The sequence below is a fragment of the Pristis pectinata genome, chromosome 13 (assembly GCF_009764475.1).
Source record: "Pristis pectinata isolate sPriPec2 chromosome 13, sPriPec2.1.pri, whole genome shotgun sequence".
Classification (NCBI taxonomy): domain Eukaryota; kingdom Metazoa; phylum Chordata; class Chondrichthyes; order Rhinopristiformes; family Pristidae; genus Pristis; species Pristis pectinata.
This window is the reverse complement of record NC_067417.1, coordinates 15993667-16012320: the sequence shown is the minus strand read 5'-3', so window position 1 is coordinate 16012320 and position 18654 is coordinate 15993667. Positions and strand designations below refer to the sequence as shown.

Here is an 18654-nt window from a genome sequence, read left to right as displayed (position 1 = left end):
AGCGGAAGACACAGGCCATCCAGTCTTTGAAGACAGCTCCAGCATTCAACAAGATCATGGCTCATTTTCTATCTTATCACCATTTCCTTGCACTCCATCCTTTGCATAAAGAAATTTCTCCTCATTTTAGTCCTAACTGGCCAATCCTATTTATTCTGGGACTATAACCCTTGGTTCTATACTCCTCAACCAGTAAAACATCCTCTCTTCATCTACCTGTTCAATCCAGTAAAACTTATAAGTTTCAATAAGATCTCCTCTCATTCTTCTAAACTCTGGACAATTCAGCCCGGTTTAATCAATCTCTCCTCAAACCTGCCATCCCTGGAATCAGTTCAGTGAATTCTTGCTGCACACTCTCTATGACAAGTGTATCATTTTTTTTTTGGGTAAATGAACCAAAACTATGTCAAATATTCCAGGTGTAGTGTCACCGAGCCCCTGTATAATTGCAATAAAACATCTTTACTCTTGTGTTCAAATCCTCTGATAATAAAAGCCAACATACCATTTGTCTTATTAATCAATTTCTACACCTACATGTTGGCTTTCAATAGCACACGTGTCCCTTTAAACATCACTATTATCAAGTGTCTCACCATTTAACAAATACCCATTTTGTTTTTCTATTTTGTGCCCTAATATGGATACCTTCTCATTTTGCACATATTGCATCTTCACGTTCTTGCTGCCTCACTCAGTGTGTTTATATTTGAAGCTTCTTTACATCCACTTTCCTACTCACAATCCCACATGGTTTTACATTATCAGCAAACTCGGAAGTATGACATTTGGTCCCGTCAGCCAAACTGTTGACATAGACAATGAATAGTTGGATCCCAGGTACCAAGAGACTGCCAACTTGAGGAAAAATCCATTTATTTTCTCTTTGCTTTTCATCCTTTAGGCCAGTTTTCAATTCATATCAGTGTATTACCTTCAAATCAAACCTGCTCTCACCTTGTTGACAAATCTTCTGCGTGGGACACTATGAAGGCTTTCTGAAAATCCAATTTATCCTGGAATTGTTCAACAGATGAAATGGCCATGATTTTGCAGGGAGCAGGGTGCACCATCACTATTAACCTCCAAAATAAATTTAAATTCATCTCTGTGAAATCCCCCCCTCAGACACAGTTGGTAATCCTTCACAGTGGAATGAAGCAAACTCCATCCAATTAAGCCCTGACCCATTCAAACTTTGTCAACTGCACAACCTCGCCCTTATTTATGAAATAGAACCCTATTACTGGAGAGTTTGGTTGAAGCAGCTTTGTGGGGGTCAGTTGCTGGGGCTACTAATTACATTGGCTGTGGAGTCAGAGGAGCAGACTGGCTCTAAATGGAGTGGAAAAAGTCATCCTTGATCCTGAGTGACTGCCCAAGAACAGAACACTGAGTTAGGGAAGCAAACTGGCACCATCAGGTTCTAGAGATGCTAGCTTTTTATTTCAAAAATGTGGTTCAATTGAACGTTAAATATTGGTGGCCATCTTTTAGTCTGTTGGAACATCCTGAGCAGAGCAACATATCCTATTCATTCAGAACCAAGATGGTTGTGCCTAAAGAAAGAATTGGGGTGTACAACATGTACTGTGGGTTATTTATCTGGTCTACAATGGTAGCTCCCAAAGCTGCAATCTCCAGCACTGAAAAGGGCGAGGTCAGTAATGTTGGGGAACACCACCAGGTGTAGGTTCTCCAAGTCCTGACTTGGAAATGCATTACTGCTACCAAGTCTAATTCCCGGAACCCTTTCCTGAGTTTTACTGTGGGAGTACCTGCAAAGGTATGGTTTAGTCTCATGAGTTCAGTTTCCTCCCACACCCCAAAGATGGGCTGGTTAGTAGGTTACTTGGTTACTGTAAATTACCCCTAGTGTAAGTGTCTGTTGGAAACATTCGATAGGGGGAGGAAGGGCTGCTGCTCATGAACATGTAAGAAAGCAGGTCACAGGGAAGTAAATGGGGAAATTAAATTATGCTGAGCGCTGGCATTGATACTTTCATAGGAAAGTTGTAAATTTCCAAACAATTATATTCTATTACACTGCACCATACAGCAATGGCAATAACTTATACAAAGGTAAATGTAAAACACGAAAACTACCGAAAAGAATGTTTTGTATAAATCATATAAATTTAGAAAGATGCATTTGTGGTACATTTTGTAAAAAAAAAACTTGCTTTTCCAAGGGGCTGCTATCGATAATTTTTAAGTAATGTGTTTTGTGCTAGGCTGATTTGGAGAATGGTCTCACAAAAGGTCAGGTGCTCGAGCGTCGCAGGCAGTTTGGATGGAATGACTTTGAAGTGGATAAACCTGAACCAATTTGGAAGAAGTACCTTGGCCAGGTATTGCCTAGCAGACATTTACTTTGAAATTTGACTAAAACAAAGTTGAAAGTAAAGATATCTTTAATGATGCTTGAGTATAATTTTGATGTTGGGTTAATTATGACTTTTTCCTCAATTTTTCAAGTGCAGGAGGTGGTTTTGCTTAACTAAACTTCATGAATTACATGAAATGCAAGGATGTAAGATCCTGTTTTGGAAAAGTAAAATGTGGATGCTTAATGTACCCACAGTACATTTTCTGCCTGATGTTGTGCACTGTGAAGAAAATATTGAAGCTATTGCATTATTTGTAAGAGCTGTAATGTTGCAAGCATACAGAGCCTTGTGACAGTCTGACAAATTTCCGAAGTACATTCCTTCACGTGAAATTGTGTTTTATAATGAGAGATCATACTTTCAAAATATCTATCATTCAAATTGATGATAATTATTACACTTCCATCCCACTTTTCCTCCTCATCTTGAAGCCTGCCAGCCATCACTGACAGATTAATCAGATGATATTTTGGCCATGGGCCTAATTTTATTAATGGAAGCTGTCAGGTGTTCATCAGACACAAAAGCAGAAGATGTCGGGAGATCAAGCAGCATCTCTGGAGAGAGAAACAACTAACATTTCAGGACTGGGAAATGTGAGAGAAGATCAGTTAATGAGAAGCAAAGAATGGAGGAGGAGTGAAGGTCATGTGTGCATTAGGGTGGAAGGCTGGAGAATGTAAATGACAGTAGGAATGATGATGCAAATCAAAATCCCCATTTGTTTTTCCCTCCTTTCTTCCTTTCTCTGAATCTTTTAACTGTTCTGATGAAAGGTCAGTGACCGGATATTTGAAGCCTATTTCTTTACCTGTAAATGTTTCCTGACCTTGCAGCATATTTTTACCATTTGCTCTTCACATTTCATATTTACAGCCTCTGCACTATTTTGTTCCATTTGTCCAGAAAGGAAATGGCTGCAATGAGAACCAATTTCTACCCCAATTTTGTACATGAAACTGGAACAGTTTCAATCCTAATTACAATAGGAAAAAATTAATAAGTACATTTTCTCCCTGACAGTATTATAATTGCATCTTTATTACCATTTGATAGGGTTTTCTTTTCCCTCTGTCTCTTGAGGGACATTAAAAGAATAAATTTATTTTCATAAAATAGCGTTTGTACCTCTTGAGATTGCAAAATGTTTCACTCTCGTTGCCTGCTGTTATAGTGAGTAACTGCTGTGAAATAGACACATGCTGCTGCTAATTTGCATGCAGCAGCTAATTTACTCACAGCAAGGGCCAATGAGGTGTAAGCCCAGTCAGTCTATCTTTGTTGGTATTTATAGATCAGTGTTGGACAGAAAGTTGGGAAAAAGTGTCTTGCAGACACAATACACACTGAGCAAGGGGCCTGAGGATTAATATAAATAGTTCTTCAAGACTTCTCACAATAACTGGAACAGCCAGCCAGCTGTGGTCACACCTCCATGAACAGCCTGCTTGGCAGGAGATGACAATTTTCAGCCTCCACACCTCAATGGCCTCAGATCTTTCTTATTTATTTTACAAGATACTTGGTTTTCCATGGAAATATTTCCCACAAAACTATATTCAAACAAACAATATTTTACATCTTTACAACCAATATATTTGAGCTATATAGTCATACACTGACACTTCTATTCTTTTATTATAAAACCACATAGACTCTCACACACAGGAGGTTTGGTGGGGGCTGATATGACCCAGTAGCCCCCACTGCCCCCCCCCCAGTCCTTTGCAAAGGTCATGCCATGCTAAGTGCTTCCCATAGCAAATAATTGTGGACCTTTTTAAATGTGCTGGTTGGTAATGTTCAGTTGTGGATAGTTCCTTTTGGTGTGGGTTTGAGTGGACATTGGGGCCTCTTTCACTGAATTAATGGTCTAACAGCAGCAATTGATTTCCATCTTGGTTCATGTTCCTGGGAGCAGTGTGTAGAGCAGAGAGCCCTGCTATTGAACTGGGTACAGATGTCAACTTCAGTGGGGGATTAAAGGATGGCTGCCCTGACAACTTCTTGGTCCTTGTGGGGTTTGACCATCCTCATCGTCCACCCTGGATTCCACAATAAAATTTTTTGTTTAAAAAATCAGTTTTGATAGTTGGGGCAAAGCTCTGTTCAATTCTCAACCACGCATCCTCAAGAGTTTTTGAACTGGTATTATTTAATCTACTTTGTAAAATTGGGCCTAATGTCTATATTAGAGTACAGATTTTGGAGAGGGTTGTTATAAGGCTGGAGAAGGTTACAAAGGAAAGAATTAATTTTGAAGGAGACTTGTATGGGAAACTGGTCAGTAGGTCAGTAGAAACTGGACAGAGCATCTGTGGAGGGTAAAACAGGATTAATGTTTCAGGTTAATGACCTTTTCAGATTGCCAGCATTTGTGGTATTTTACTTTTAGACTGATCAAGCCTGTGAGAAACTAAAACAATGATCAGAGCTTCAGTAAGTGGTGAAAAGACCAGGCTTTACAAAAGTGGAACTGGGATATAAGGCTGCCAACTTGTCTCTAGCACATGACATTAAGGTTAAAATGGTGGTCAGAGAAGGGGGCACAGTTGACAATCAGAGTATGGATTATAGAGCAAAACCAAAGACAATGGTTTGGCTTTCCAAGTGTCAAACTGAAGGAAATCACAGTCACTGTGGCACTGTTCATAGTTGTCTGACTGTATAAAAGGAATGGAGAGGTTGACAGAGTGATGGTGAAGTATGCTGGTTATCATTGATCAATGTGGGAAAACAGCCTATGCCTTTGGGCGCTGCAGCTGGACATAGTGGAGGATAGGAAATATCCTTGTGGAATTCTGGGAATAACTGGACCAAACAGGAGCAGTTGCTCATGACTACAGTCAGATGTGCTTACTATAATCAGAGTCAAAGCAACTGAGTATGTGAGTGTGAGAGGAAGGAGGCCTGTTATGTGTATTGGGTGGTAATATTGACAAGAGAGGGGTTTGGATAGTTGGGCTTGCCTTGGCTAAGCAGATTTTCACATTTTAAAATGTGCATCTTTTTCATCTGATACCTAATTATTTACAAATGTTTTGATGTAGTTTACTCTGGTTTAAAATATTTCTACATCTATAAGCAATGTTGTAGATCAGATTCATGGATGAATCAAAATGTTACCATTCTATAAATTTGTTGCCATACAATTTAGATGAGATTTTATCTTGAGCTAAAAATTGATTTGCTTTCATCACAATGTGTTATTGGTTAAAATAATATCAAATATTTGTGGGTGTACTTGGGCAAGCACAGGCATAAAGGAATTGGAAATCATCAGTTATGTACATTGATTTTTGTATTGTGCAGTTAGGGGTTGACTGTTTAACTAAGATTTTAATCCATTTTTATATAACCTTGGTCCTTTATATTCTGTGTACCTTCCTGTATTGAGATGTGATTTGCTTCTCTAGCACAAATGATACATTGTTCATTAAAGTGTTCATCTCAAGATAAAGTAAATGACATAGCGCTTTTAAACATTTTATCAAGTTGATGACATTTAAATATAAATTCTTGCAATTGTATTGATTTCACGGTAGTGTAGTGGTCAGTGTGACGCTATTACAGCACCAGCGACCTGGGTTCAATTCCGGCCACTGTCTGTAAGGAGTTTGTACGTTCTCCCCGAATCTGCGTGGGTTTCCTCCGGGTGCTCCGGCTTCCTCCCACATTCCAAAAAAAAGACGTACGGATTAGGAAGTTGTGGACACGCTATGTTGGTGCTGGAAGTGTGGCGACACTTGCGGGCTGCCCGCAGAACATTCTACGCAAAAGATGTACTTCTCTGTGTGTTTCAATGTACATGTGACTAATAAAGAAATTTATCTTATCATCCAAACTCATGGAAACTTTGTGCTGGAACTTGTCAGAGCTGCCAGATTTTCGGAGTAGAACTGCAGGCATTTACCTTTGTTAGTGCTAGCAATTACCCAGTTGTGCTCCACCACTGGATTCTGCATTCATTTTAATCAATAGGATTAGCTGCAAGAAAGATGTTGTAAGAATAAGCCGGATTGTTTTATTATAATTAACTATGTTTGCTTCAATATTTTGAATTAAGTATTTTAAATCAAATCTTTTTTATTTTTAAAGTTATTTAATTGATCTTTGATAGTTTTCAGTGCTTCAAAATTATGGCATTAGTATCAAATACATGCAAATTGTTGGCAACTGTAATAAGCTGAGATGTTATTATATGTAATATACTCAGTCCTTTTTATTTTTAACCCTAGTTCAAGGATCCCCTCATTCTGTTGCTTTTGGCATCAGCTATTATTAGTCTCATCACTAAAGAGATTGAAGATGCAGTGAGCATTACAGTGGTACGTAAAATTGTGTGTCATTCAATTATCGGTAAATGTACTCTGTCATATTACTATAACACTTCATGGGGGTTGGGGAATCAACTGAAGTGTTCAGATGGCTGGTCCAGTTGAGTTTCTGGTCAGTGGTGGCCCCATATTTAGATACTGGGGACTTGGCAATGGTAACACAATTGAATGTCAAGGATAGTTGGTTAGATTCTCTCTTGCCAGAAATAATCATTACTTCAGTAGCATGAACGTTATCTGGGATTTATTAGTACAAGCCTAAATGTTGTTTAGATCTCTGCACTGCTTTGTTTGATAAAAGGTTGCAAATGGAGGTGGTGGATTTTTCCACCCATTTTTGGGGGGAAAAAAGGAACATGTATTCCTAAATATTCATTAAAGCAACAAGAGATGGTTAACATGCTTTATTAATTGACTTGATATTATTTCTCCAAAGGGTAAAAATACTAAATTTCCTTGCCTATTGTGGTTAAAGATTTTAGCCTGGTCCTGGGAGATCAGTGTGGATTTCTTCTTTTCCTCTGGCTATGAGAATGAGAACACAACATAAAGACTAAAGACGCACTCACTGTCTTGCTAACACTCTGAAGATTAAAATGCAGGAGATTAGCTGGAGGACACTGAGTTAAGGAAAGGGCTGGTGGGAACAGACATGATTTTCAAAAGAAAGTTAGATAAATCCTTTAAGGCATAATTGCAGGCTTACAAGGATGAAAGGAATGAAGTGGCTAGCTCTCTTATGGAGTTGGCATCAAATTCTGTCTTTGAGTGCCTCTTTTTTTTTTAAATTTGATTTTTTTTCCAGGATGTGGCATTGCTGGCAGGACCACCATTTATTACCCATTCCTAAGTACCCTTGAGAAGTTGGTTGTGAACTGCTGTCTTGTCATTGGAGTCCTTCTGATAAAGGGACTCCCATAGTCCTGTTAGAGAGGGAGATCAGGATTTGGACCCAGTGACAATGAAAGACTGGAGATGTATTTCGAAGTCAGGATGGGATGAGATATGGAAGGAAATATGTACATGGTGATCTTTCCATACACTTGTTCCCTTCCTCTTTTTTGGTGATAGAGGTCATGGGCTTGGGAGGTGCTGTCAGGATAGCTTGGGTCAGTAGTCATAGAGAGAGACAGCACAGAAATAGGCCCTTTGGCCAACGGAGTCCACACTGACCATCAGCCACTCGCTTGCACTAATTCAATAATAATCTAATTTTCCATTCTCTCCACATTCTCATCAACATCCCCAAGATTCTACCACTCATCTGCACACCAGGAGCAATTTGTAGCAGCCAATTAATCAACCAACCCACACATTTTGGGATGTGGGAAAAAATAGGAGCACCCAGGGAAGGCCACCTGATCATAGGGAGTATGTGCAAACTCCACACAGGTAGCAACCAAGGTCAGGATTGAACCTGTGTCTCTGGTGCTCTGAAGCAGTGGCTCTACTAGATGTGCCACTGTGCATTTGTCGTCCCCTTGCAGTCACTGTACACTAACTGCAGTGCATTTTGTAGATATTTGCACACTGCAGCAATGGTGGAAGGAATAAATGTTTAAGGTGGAGGATGTGGTACCAGTTGTGGGCTGCTTTGTTCTGGATGGGGTTGAACTTCTTGAGAACTGTTGAGGTTGCACTCGTCCAAGCAAGTGTGGAGTCTTCTATCACACCTCTGTCTTGTAGATGGTGGAAAGGCTTTAGTATTTCAGGAACTGAGACAATTATTGACAAACTATTTGGCAAATTATTCCCCCTCCCCCACCTTCTAACATATAGAATGAAGTTAATTAATTGAACAGTCAAATATTGTTCAGTCTATAACACTACCCTGAGGATTGATGTCCTGGAGCTGGGATGATTAACCTCCAATAATTACAACCATTTTCCTTTTTGTGTGAGTCATGACTACAGCCACTGGAGGTGTTTTCCCTTGATGCCCATTGACCTCAGTTTTACAAGGGCTTCTTGAGACCACCATACTGTCAAGGGCAGTCTCTGTCACCCAATCTCTGGAATTCAGTCTCTGGTGCATGTTTGGTCTATGGCTGTGATAGGCTCTGGAGTCAAATAGTCATGGTGAATCCAAACTGGGCACTAGTGAGTTGGATATTGGCGAGTAAATGCTACTTGCTAGAACTGTCAATGATGCCTTCCATCACACTGATGATAATTGAGAATAGACTGGGAATAATTGAACTGGATATAGCTGGGCTATTTTCCACCATGTTGGGCAGATGCCAGCATTGACTAGAGGCTGAGATAGTTCTGGAGTGCAGGTCTTCAGTACTACAGCTGGATTGCTGTCTGGTCCCATTGCCTTTGCTGTCTCTAGTTCTCTCAGCTGTTTCATGCTGACGAAAAAATGTGTCAAGTTGCTTGGAGACTGGGGTGGGTAGTCGTGATGGATCATCCACCTGGAACTTCTGGATGAATGTGGTTGTGAATGCTTAAGCCTTGTCCTGAGCACTCATTCTGGACCCAACCATCATGAGGATTGGCATGTTCATAGACTTGATCTGGGTGTGATGAGAAGGTTAGGGTCATGATGGGGCTGAAGTCTGTTGATGGGACTGAGAAAGACTCTCAGTAAGTAGAGAACTTATAGGAGACCTAACTATAGGCAGTTCCAAGTGCTGGATTCTATGGCCTCCAAAGCAATGAAGCAGCCTTTGCAAAAATGTTCTGCTTGTATAAATTGCCTTTGCCTTATTTACAAAAATTGTCCTGATACATGGAGTTTCTGGAGCAGTCTTTCTGAATGAATGCCTGATTCAAGACAGCAGAAAATCCTCTTGAGCTTATTGAAGAGGAAAGAATGGGGTTTAGGAAGCTCAGGTGACCTTTTGTGTTCTGGCCCATGAATGATTAAACTGGGGAAAAAAATTTGTGTATTTGTGATATTGGAATTGCATCATTTACAACCCAGTGATCTTATTTTTCCTTTACACAGGCTGTAGTGATTGTGGTCACAGTTGCCTTTGTGCAGGTAAGTTGTTAGTTTAATAGCAATCTTTGTGAAATTAATGACATAGTACCTCAAAGTCTTGTCTAGAAACTTAATTCTTTTTCAGGAGTACCATTCTGAAAAATCTGTACAAGAGCTTGGCAAACTAATCCCTCCAGAATGTAACTGGTAAGTGTTACCTTCAGATATCTTGGATAGATGAGGAAATATTGCAAAGAAAATATTTTTAGGAGGTACTTGCACTCCGTAACTGTACTTTTTAATCTACGACAGGAACCCCTTTGTGGATGTTTACGGTGTTCAGGCTGCACTGTGTAACCACAGTTCGGAGCACCTGCAAGGGAATTCCTAGCCATAATCTCTCTAAGAATAGGAATAAAATAGTCTTGAAAGGACATTTTTTAAAATCATTTTAAAGATTCTATATCTGAAAAGAGTGGCTACTAATGTTGGTGTGACTATCCTCTCATTTGTAGCATCCGTGAAGGTAAAGTGGAGCACATACCAGCAAGGGAACTTGTGCTGGGTGACACTGTGTGCATTTCCATTGGTGATCGAGTCCCTGCAGATATCAGGCTGATGGAGGTTTGTTGATTTGATGTTAAGAACATAAGAAAATAATGTAGGATTTGGCCTTGTGGGCCCTTGCATCTTTCCACCATTCAGGTAGATAATGACTGATCTAATCTCAGCCTTAGCTTCTCATTCCTGTCTGTTCTCCATAACCTGATTAAAGATTTCTCTCTCTTTGCCTTGAGTATATTCAATGATTCAGTCTCCACTGCTCCATGAGGTAGAGAATTCTAAAGATTCGCCACAATCCTAGAGAAAAGAATTCCTCCTCTTTTACATCTTAAATGTGTAACTCCTTATGCTGAAATGACATCCCTAATTAATAGATACCCCCTTGACGGAAAACATCCTCTCTGCATTTCAGCTCTTACTTTGCTAACTGTTTAACAAATTGAAGAACTGGTCTGTAATTTGGATTTGTCACTAACAATCATTTGCTGTCCAGTTCGATCTATTCTTAAAAATAATGATGAATAGAAAATCAGAATTCTGAAAAATTATGCAGAGCTCTGGAGAATTATTGGCGCAACCATTGTAAAGCTGACTAGCAACATTCTCTAATAGGGTGTGAGAATAATGAAGTGCTATGTCTAGAGTAATCCTACTTTTGCATTATTATTGTCTTCAACATAGCATATGCTTCTTGTTTATGTACTTCAGGATATTTAAGGCTTTTACAAATATTAGCTCTTTGAATAGGACCACAATTGAAGTGGATATTGAGGAAGGGTAGCATTCATGACCTGCGCAAAAGGAAGATGTTGCCTGACATTGAAGCACTTTCCTAAAACATTCAACATGTGTTTTTTTTATCTTCTGGTTTCATAAATACTATTGTGGGTACAATTTAATTTTAGTTTTCCGTGATGCATTCAGAACAAGCATCAACTAATTACACCCTATCTACTGAGCTTATCATAGCAAATACCATTCCTTTTATTTGCTTTGTTTTACAGCTTTTACTTTAGATAAAGGATAAAAAGTGTTTTCTCTTGGTTGCCAGTTCAGCTTGGCATTTACAGTACATAGTAAGAGGCTATATTGGAACAGGGAGTCTTATGACCAGTTTCACCAAGCCCATTTCCAAGTTCCTTCCCCGCCCCACCCAAAAATTTCAAGTGCAAAAGGAAATTCTGAAATGAGGAGTTTGCCCACCCTTCACAATCCACTGTACAACTTGCATGAGGAGTTCACTAAGATCCTAACATCTGAACTTCAGCAACCTGCCATCAGCTGATCGCCATGGAGAGAAAAGTCTTGACAGATATAAGTAGATGTCTTTAAAAAGAGAACTGCATATACTCCTCCCTTGAATCATAACACTAATTCATTTGAGGTGATCTAACATGTATAAAATGCTTTGTATTTGTTTTCTGAATCTCAAGCAAATTTACGGCAAATCTGTTTAGGTATAAGATGTAATTCAGATTTGCACACTTGCTCTTTCACTAATGCTTTTAATATCTACTCGTGCACTAGAATTTTGCTATTGAATAATAGCAATCATCTAGCAGATTCTGTAAGTATTGTATTTTGTTTCCAACTGTGTGTTAAAAGTAATTGGTCTATTGTTTTTAAATTAGGCTATTGATTTACTGATCAATGAGTCAAGTTACACAGGAGAGTCAGAAGCTAGTAATAAAAGTACTGCAACCTTGCCAGAATCTGGAGATTCAACTTCTCCTCAAAACATTGCTTTCATGGGAACCCTGGTACAATATGGGAATGGAAAGGTAACTTCTTTATTAAATTACTATTTTATAGTGCTGATAAATTTATAGAAGCAGCATTAAGCTATATCATGCAATTTTACACTAATAAACATTTTTTTACATCTGTTCCTATAAGTTCCATTTTTTTACACAGCTTATTTTTCTGTTTTTATTTTGAGAAAGTATGGGCAGTTATTCTCGTGACTCTGCATTCAGACTAGCCTCTGGAAATGCACACATACCAAGTTGTTAAGGTGGAATGCACATTCTATACACCACCTTTAAACTGCATGTGGAAATATACCTCAGGAGTAAGTAAATCTGTCATAACATTTAGTGTTAAATTCAGAGAAGCCTTTGAACCACAGGGATATTGAACGATAATATTTAGTATTTTACTCCTGATAAAGATCTCCCATGGTAAACTTGGTATAAATTGCATAAGTAACATGCCAACCATGTAGATAAGGAAATAAATTTGATCCCCTTTGTATTGGTTTCAATAACAATTCAAGTTCAACAATTTCGGATATTTCAGCATCCATGTATTTTTATTCCAGATTTCTAGCATTGCTTTCAAATTCACTTACCAATTTCAGATAATCATTGTGTATTCTTGTTTCCTCCAGGTTAATATACACTTCCTCCAATTTTGTCATTTAATTATTCTGACTTTATTTCTGACCTTGCTTTTTGCTCTTCTCCCACCCACTTCATCACCACCCACCTTCTGTGTATCTCTAACTATATCCAGTCCTGATGAGAGGTGCCATCTGAAGCATTAACTTTGGCATTATCTCCATGAATACTGACTGACCTGCTGAGCATTTCCAGCATTTTTAGTTTTTATTTTTGATTGAAAGTTCTGTAGAGAGATAAATGAATGACCTTGAGGCTTTAATTACATAACTGGATTTTTCTGTCAGAAAATAAATTTCAATAACTTGTTTTTATCTACTTTTATTTCTTTTATCCATATCATTACAGTTGCTTTCATAACCCAGAAACCACAAGTCATCCTGGAAGTTGTTCAAGATATTTCCAGCATTCCACAGCAATATGTAAACACTAACCTTTTCTCTGAGTGTTCTTCTTAATATTAGAATTCCAGGTTCTAGTAAAATGTCCTTAGTTTAGTGTAGAGGGTAGTGGAAGGTTTTTAAAAAAAAAGGGTTAGGAGACACGAGGATGAAGATGCTGGACTCTAGAGCAACAAACAATCTACTGGAGGAACTCAGCAGGTCAAGAAGCATCTATGGGGGAGGAACGGAATTGTTGATATTTTGGGTCAAAACTCTGTATCGGCACTGAGAGCAGAGATGGGAGCTGGCCAGTATAAAGAGAAGGTGAGTGGTGAGACAGGAGTCTGAGATGATGGGTGGACTGAGGAGGGGTGAAAGATGACCAGCAGGTTATGCCAGATAGGGGAGACAAAGCGAGTGGGTTGGGAGATGGTGGCAGGTGAATGATAGATGGAGGCAGAGAGAAAAGAGAGACATACATGATTGGCATATTCCTCCTGCACTTTATACTAAGCTTGCCATGGGAGATCTTTATTATTTTCCTAACCTGTGTATGTGTACATTTAAGAAAAATATATTTTTAAACACCTTTTCAGGCACCAGACCTGAAGAAACAGAAAGCCAATTTGAGAGGCTTGGATTAAAAGAATCTATTTAAATCAATTTTATGGTTAAGCTGTATTGATGGATTCTGTGGCAAATCAATATATACTGTGTGCCTTTTTATAACTTTTTATTTTTGTACTTTCATTGTATCAGGGCATTGTGATTGCAACTGGTGAAAACTCTGAGTTTGGAGAAGTTTTTAAAATGATGCAAACTGAGGAGGTATGTGTTTGCAGGCTTATTATTCAGCACCTTTTGCTTTTAATTGGACTCTTTTCAAAAAAACAAGCCACATTTATCCAGTGCACGTTGATCTTAATGTTCACCTCTCACTCTGGGGCCCATTACCCCAAACTTGCTGCCCCCCCGCCCCCCCCCCCCCCCCCCCCCCCCCCCGGCTCTGGGTAATGCTCTTTATTCTAGAGTGTCCCTGGGCACTATATTCTGCTGGGAGCCAAATGTGGCAGAGGGCAGTGCAGGAGCTTTCTCAATGCAGGCAGCCCACTGCACTCAGAGTGGCTTTGACAATTTGTGTGGCCTTTTTTCAGAGCTGTTACTGATTCGTTATTGAACGACTGACATCCACAAACACTCAAAAGGAACACGTTAATTTTTTTTTACATTTAGTGTACTAAAACACTTTCACGTACTGAAATCCATTGAAACTAACATACATAATTGATTTAAAAATTAGCTACTATCACAATAGCTGATTTCTCCCATGAATTTAAAGATAGATGTTGTGCTTGCACCAGGTTTAATTGAGTGTGGGGTAAGTGGTCAGGTTTCCTTGCTTGACAATTGGAAATTACATTGGTTTGTGCAGCCTATTGCAATCCAGTATACCTAGGTATGAATTTTTACTCAACACCACCCACCCATCCCCTTCTCTCAGTTCCTCCACCTCTGACGCATCTGCTCCCATGATGAGGCTTTCCGTTCCAGGACATCTGAGATGTCCTTTTCTTTTTTTTTCAGTAAACAGGGGTTTCCCTTCCACCACCATCAATGCTTCCCTCACCTGCATCCCCTCCATTTTCTGTGCATCTGTCCTCACCCCATTCCCCCCCCCCCCCCACATAACAGGGACAGGGTTCCCCTTGTCCTTACCTACCACCCATGAACCTCTGCAACTTCTGCCACCTCCAACAGCATCCCACCACCAGGCATATCTTCCCCTCCACCAATCCCCAACCCCCCACCCCCTTCCTTTCTGCAGGGATCGCTCTCTCCACCACTCTCATTGTTCACACCCTCCCGACACTCATCCCTGAAACCGCACTAACTGCTACACCTGTCCCTACACCTCCTCCCTCACCACCATTCAGGGCCCTAGGCAGTCCTTCCAGGTGAGGCAGCACTCCACCTGTGAATCCGAGGGAGTTGTTTATTGCTTCCGTTACTCCCAGTGTGGCCTCCTCTACATCGGTGAGACCCGACGCAGATTGGGTGACCACTTTGTCGAGCACCTTCACTCCGTCCACCACAAAAGCAAGGATCTCCCGATGGCCATCCACTTCAATTCCACATCCCACTCCCATACTGATGTCTGTCTGTGGCCTCCTCTATTGCCACGTTGTGGCCAGACGTAGGTTGGAGGAACAACACCTCCTATTCCCCCTTGGTAGTCTCCAACCTAACGGCATCAACATCGATTTCTATAACTCCGGTAACCCCTTCCCTCTTTTTTTTGCTCTTTTTCTCCCCCCAACCCCTTTTATCTTCCCTCATTCCTGTGACCCCCTCCATCCAATGACTTGCCCATCTATTCCCTACCTCTTTTCCTTTTATTTCATGGTCCACTGTCCTCTCCTACCGGATTCCTTTTCCTTCAGGCCTTTGCCACTTCTACCTATCACCTCTCAGCTTCTTGCATATCTCCCCTCTCCCCCACCCTCTTACCTTACCTCACCTGGACTCGCTTATCACCTGCCAGCCTGTACTCCTCCTCCTCGCCCTCCCCGACCTTCTTATTCTGGCTTCTGCCCTCTTCCTTTCTAGTCCTGGTGAAGGGTCTCGACCCGAAACGTCGACTGTTTATTTTTCTCCATAGATGTTGCCTGACCTGCTGAGTTCCTCCTGCACTGTGTGTGTGTTGTGCCATTCGTATGTAATCAGTTTTTACCAAATGTAATGGATATTATTGCACTAGAGAAGGGAAATGGCCAGATAACCCATCAGGAATTAAAGGTAGCCATTTCCCACTGTCATCCAGCTACTTAAGCAATTCTTTTAATAAAACTCATCTGAGATTGTACATGGTGATGTATAATATTTTTTCTACCAGAACAGATAGTATCAACCAATAGATTCAACTTTTTTGAACAACTACAAAAGGCAAAAATTAAACACATTTTCATTCTGATCCTGCTTTTCACTGATTACAACATGTTAAGATCCTGCATTTCTGAGCTAGTCCCATTTGGCTGTGTCTGGCCCATATTCCTCTAAACCTTTCCTATCCATGTACTTGTCCAAATGTCTTTTAAAGTTTATAATTGGACAGGCCTCTAACACTTCCTCTGGCAGCTCATTCTACATACCCTCCATCCTCTGTCAAAAAGTTGCCCCTCATGACCCCTCTCACATTAAATCTTTTCCCTTTAGTTTTAGATTCCCCTACTCGAGGGGGAAAAGACTGCAGCCATTCAACTCATCTATGTCTCATGATTTTGTTTACATCTATTTGGTCACCCATTAGCCTCATACACTCCAGGGGAGAAAAGCCTTCCAGTCTCTCCTTATAACTCAAGCCCTCCAGACCTAGTATTTTGTGCACGCTTTCCAGCTTAATTCCAGCTCTTCCTATAGCTAGTGGAGCAGAACTGCATACAATACTCCAAGTGTGATCTCTCCAATATCTTTTACATGACGTCCCAACTCTTGTACGCAATGTCCTGACTAATGAAGGCAAGCACACCAGATGCTGCCTTCACCACCCTGTCTACCTATGTTGCCACTTTCAGAGAATTATGTACTTGTACCCCTAGGTCTGTCTGTTCTATAACACTCTCCAGATCCCTGCCATTTACCTTCAGGGAATCAAATCATGCGAAGAATTTGAAATTGCAAACAATGGGAACTGTTTCTACCTTTTAATCTGTAAGTTATTATTTTTTCCCCCTCTTATCTAGGCTCCAAAGACTCCCTTACAAAAGAGCATGGGTAAGCTAGGGAAGCAATTATCACTGTTTTCATTTACAATAATCGGTAAGTTGAATTTAAAACCTTAATTTTATTTTTGTCCCACAAATATAATTTTTGAGATCCTTTTAAAAGGAGTGGAGCAGCTTAGAGTGAAACACTAATAACACTATTCAGTCACAGATTTCTGACATCTTAATCTCTCGACCTTAACTCGGGGCAAATGAGGAGAAAAGTTCGACCATGAATGTTGATTTCACATTGGAAGTTGTGAGCCCACTTAAATCACACTTTTACCAAGTGCAATATACTGTACATAGGACACAGAACAGTGTAGCAGAGGAACAGGCCCTTCAGCCCACAACATCTGTGCCAATCATGACTCCAAATTAAACTAATCCCACCTGGCTGCACATGATTTGTACCCCTCCATTCCCTGCAGTCCATGTGCCTGTCTAAATGCCTCCTAAACATCACTATCAGATCTGCTTTCACCACCCCACCCCCCTCACCAGTGCGTTCCAGGCACCTACCACTCTCTGTAAACGTTTTTTTTTTAAAAAATGCTTGCCTCACACACACCTCCTTTAAATTTTCACCCTCTCACCTTAACGTTATGCCCTCTAGTATTTAACGTTCCACCCTGGGGAAAAGGACTCTGACTATCTACCCTAGCTACATCTCTCATAATTTTATAAACTTTGATCAGGCCGTCCCTCAGTCTCTGACACTCCAGAGAAAGCAATCCAAGTCTGTCCAACTTCTGCTTGTTGCTAATACTCTTTAATCCAGGCAACATCCCAGTGAACGTCTCCTGCACCCTCTCCAAATCCACCACATTCTTCTTCTGAGGCAACCAGAACTACACACCGTACTCCAAATGCAGCCTAACCAAAGTTTTATACAGCTGCAATGTGACTTCTGACTTGTATACTCAATGCCCCGACCAATGAAGGCAAGTATGTTGTACAGCCTTTCTATTTGTATTACCACTTTCAGGGAGCTATGGACATGTACTCCGAGGTCCCTCTGTACATTAATTCTCCTAAGTATCATGCCATTCACTGTATAATTTCCCCTAACATTTCACCTCCCAATTAACAACACATCACACTTTTCTGGATTAAATTCCATCTGCCATTTCTCTACCCATATCTCCAACTGTTCTATGTCCTGCTATATCCTTTAGCAACCTTCTTCACTATCCACAACACCAATTTTTGTGTCATCTGCAAACTTGCTAATCAGTCCATCTGCATCTTCATACAGTCCTATAAATGAGTGAAGACATTTGAAATGTGTGTATGGCTGCTTATGGAAATATCCAAATCGGGATCTTATTTGGTTGTAGGATCCCAGCTGCAAAGTTTGGGTACAAATTGGTTGTACTTGCCCTGCCTGATTATGCCAATCGTTGAAAGACTTGACTAGCAGTTTTTAAGGGGACTGGCAGACTAAGTCCAAAATTGCTTGGGAAACTGAATTTTTATTTTGTCCCCAGAATATGCAGGAAAGCTCCTTTCAGGTGCGTAACATGGCTCTGTCCTGATCTTGGACTGTTTGAGGCACATTTCTTCCACATCCTATCTGACTTACCAGCAGGTTCAGCATGGGTGTCGGTTCATTTACTGCTCTCCCCCAAGCAGTCTGCTGCAGCATTGGAATTAGGCCAAATCCAAAATTAGTTAAGATGACGAGCCAGGCATGAACAAGGAGGGAGTAGCTGGGCCAAAGGCTTCTCTCCCTTTTATCACCCTGAAACCAATGTGTTATAACTGGCTTGAGATGCATGGAGACATGCTCTTGCCATAATACTATAGGCATGTGAACAGGTATGCTCTCCCATAAACCAGCGCATTTAAATTCCTATGTATTTCTCTTCCTCGAGCCCAGGATTAG

The 18654-nt window shown here is 40.4% G+C and overlaps 1 protein-coding gene across 3 annotated transcripts in view; it reads left to right on the top strand.

Moving 5' to 3' along the window:
- The window catches only part of LOC127577087 (calcium-transporting ATPase type 2C member 2-like), a 59566-nt gene that overhangs the window by 11777 nt on the left and 29135 nt on the right, over positions 1 to 18654 (top strand). For all 3 annotated transcript variants that reach the window (XR_007957319.1, XM_052027958.1, XM_052027959.1), the window contains exons 3-10: positions 2238 to 2354; positions 6632 to 6721; positions 9684 to 9719; positions 9805 to 9866; positions 10175 to 10283; positions 11855 to 12004; positions 13765 to 13833; positions 16746 to 16821. Coding sequence is in view for 2 of the 3 variants with exons in the window: in XM_052027958.1 (XP_051883918.1) it covers positions 2238 to 2354; positions 6632 to 6721; positions 9684 to 9719; positions 9805 to 9866; positions 10175 to 10283; positions 11855 to 12004; positions 13765 to 13833; positions 16746 to 16821 (709 nt within the window). In the remaining variant the exon portion in view is untranslated. The remainder of the gene's footprint in view (positions 1 to 2237; positions 2355 to 6631; positions 6722 to 9683; positions 9720 to 9804; positions 9867 to 10174; positions 10284 to 11854; positions 12005 to 13764; positions 13834 to 16745; positions 16822 to 18654) is intronic.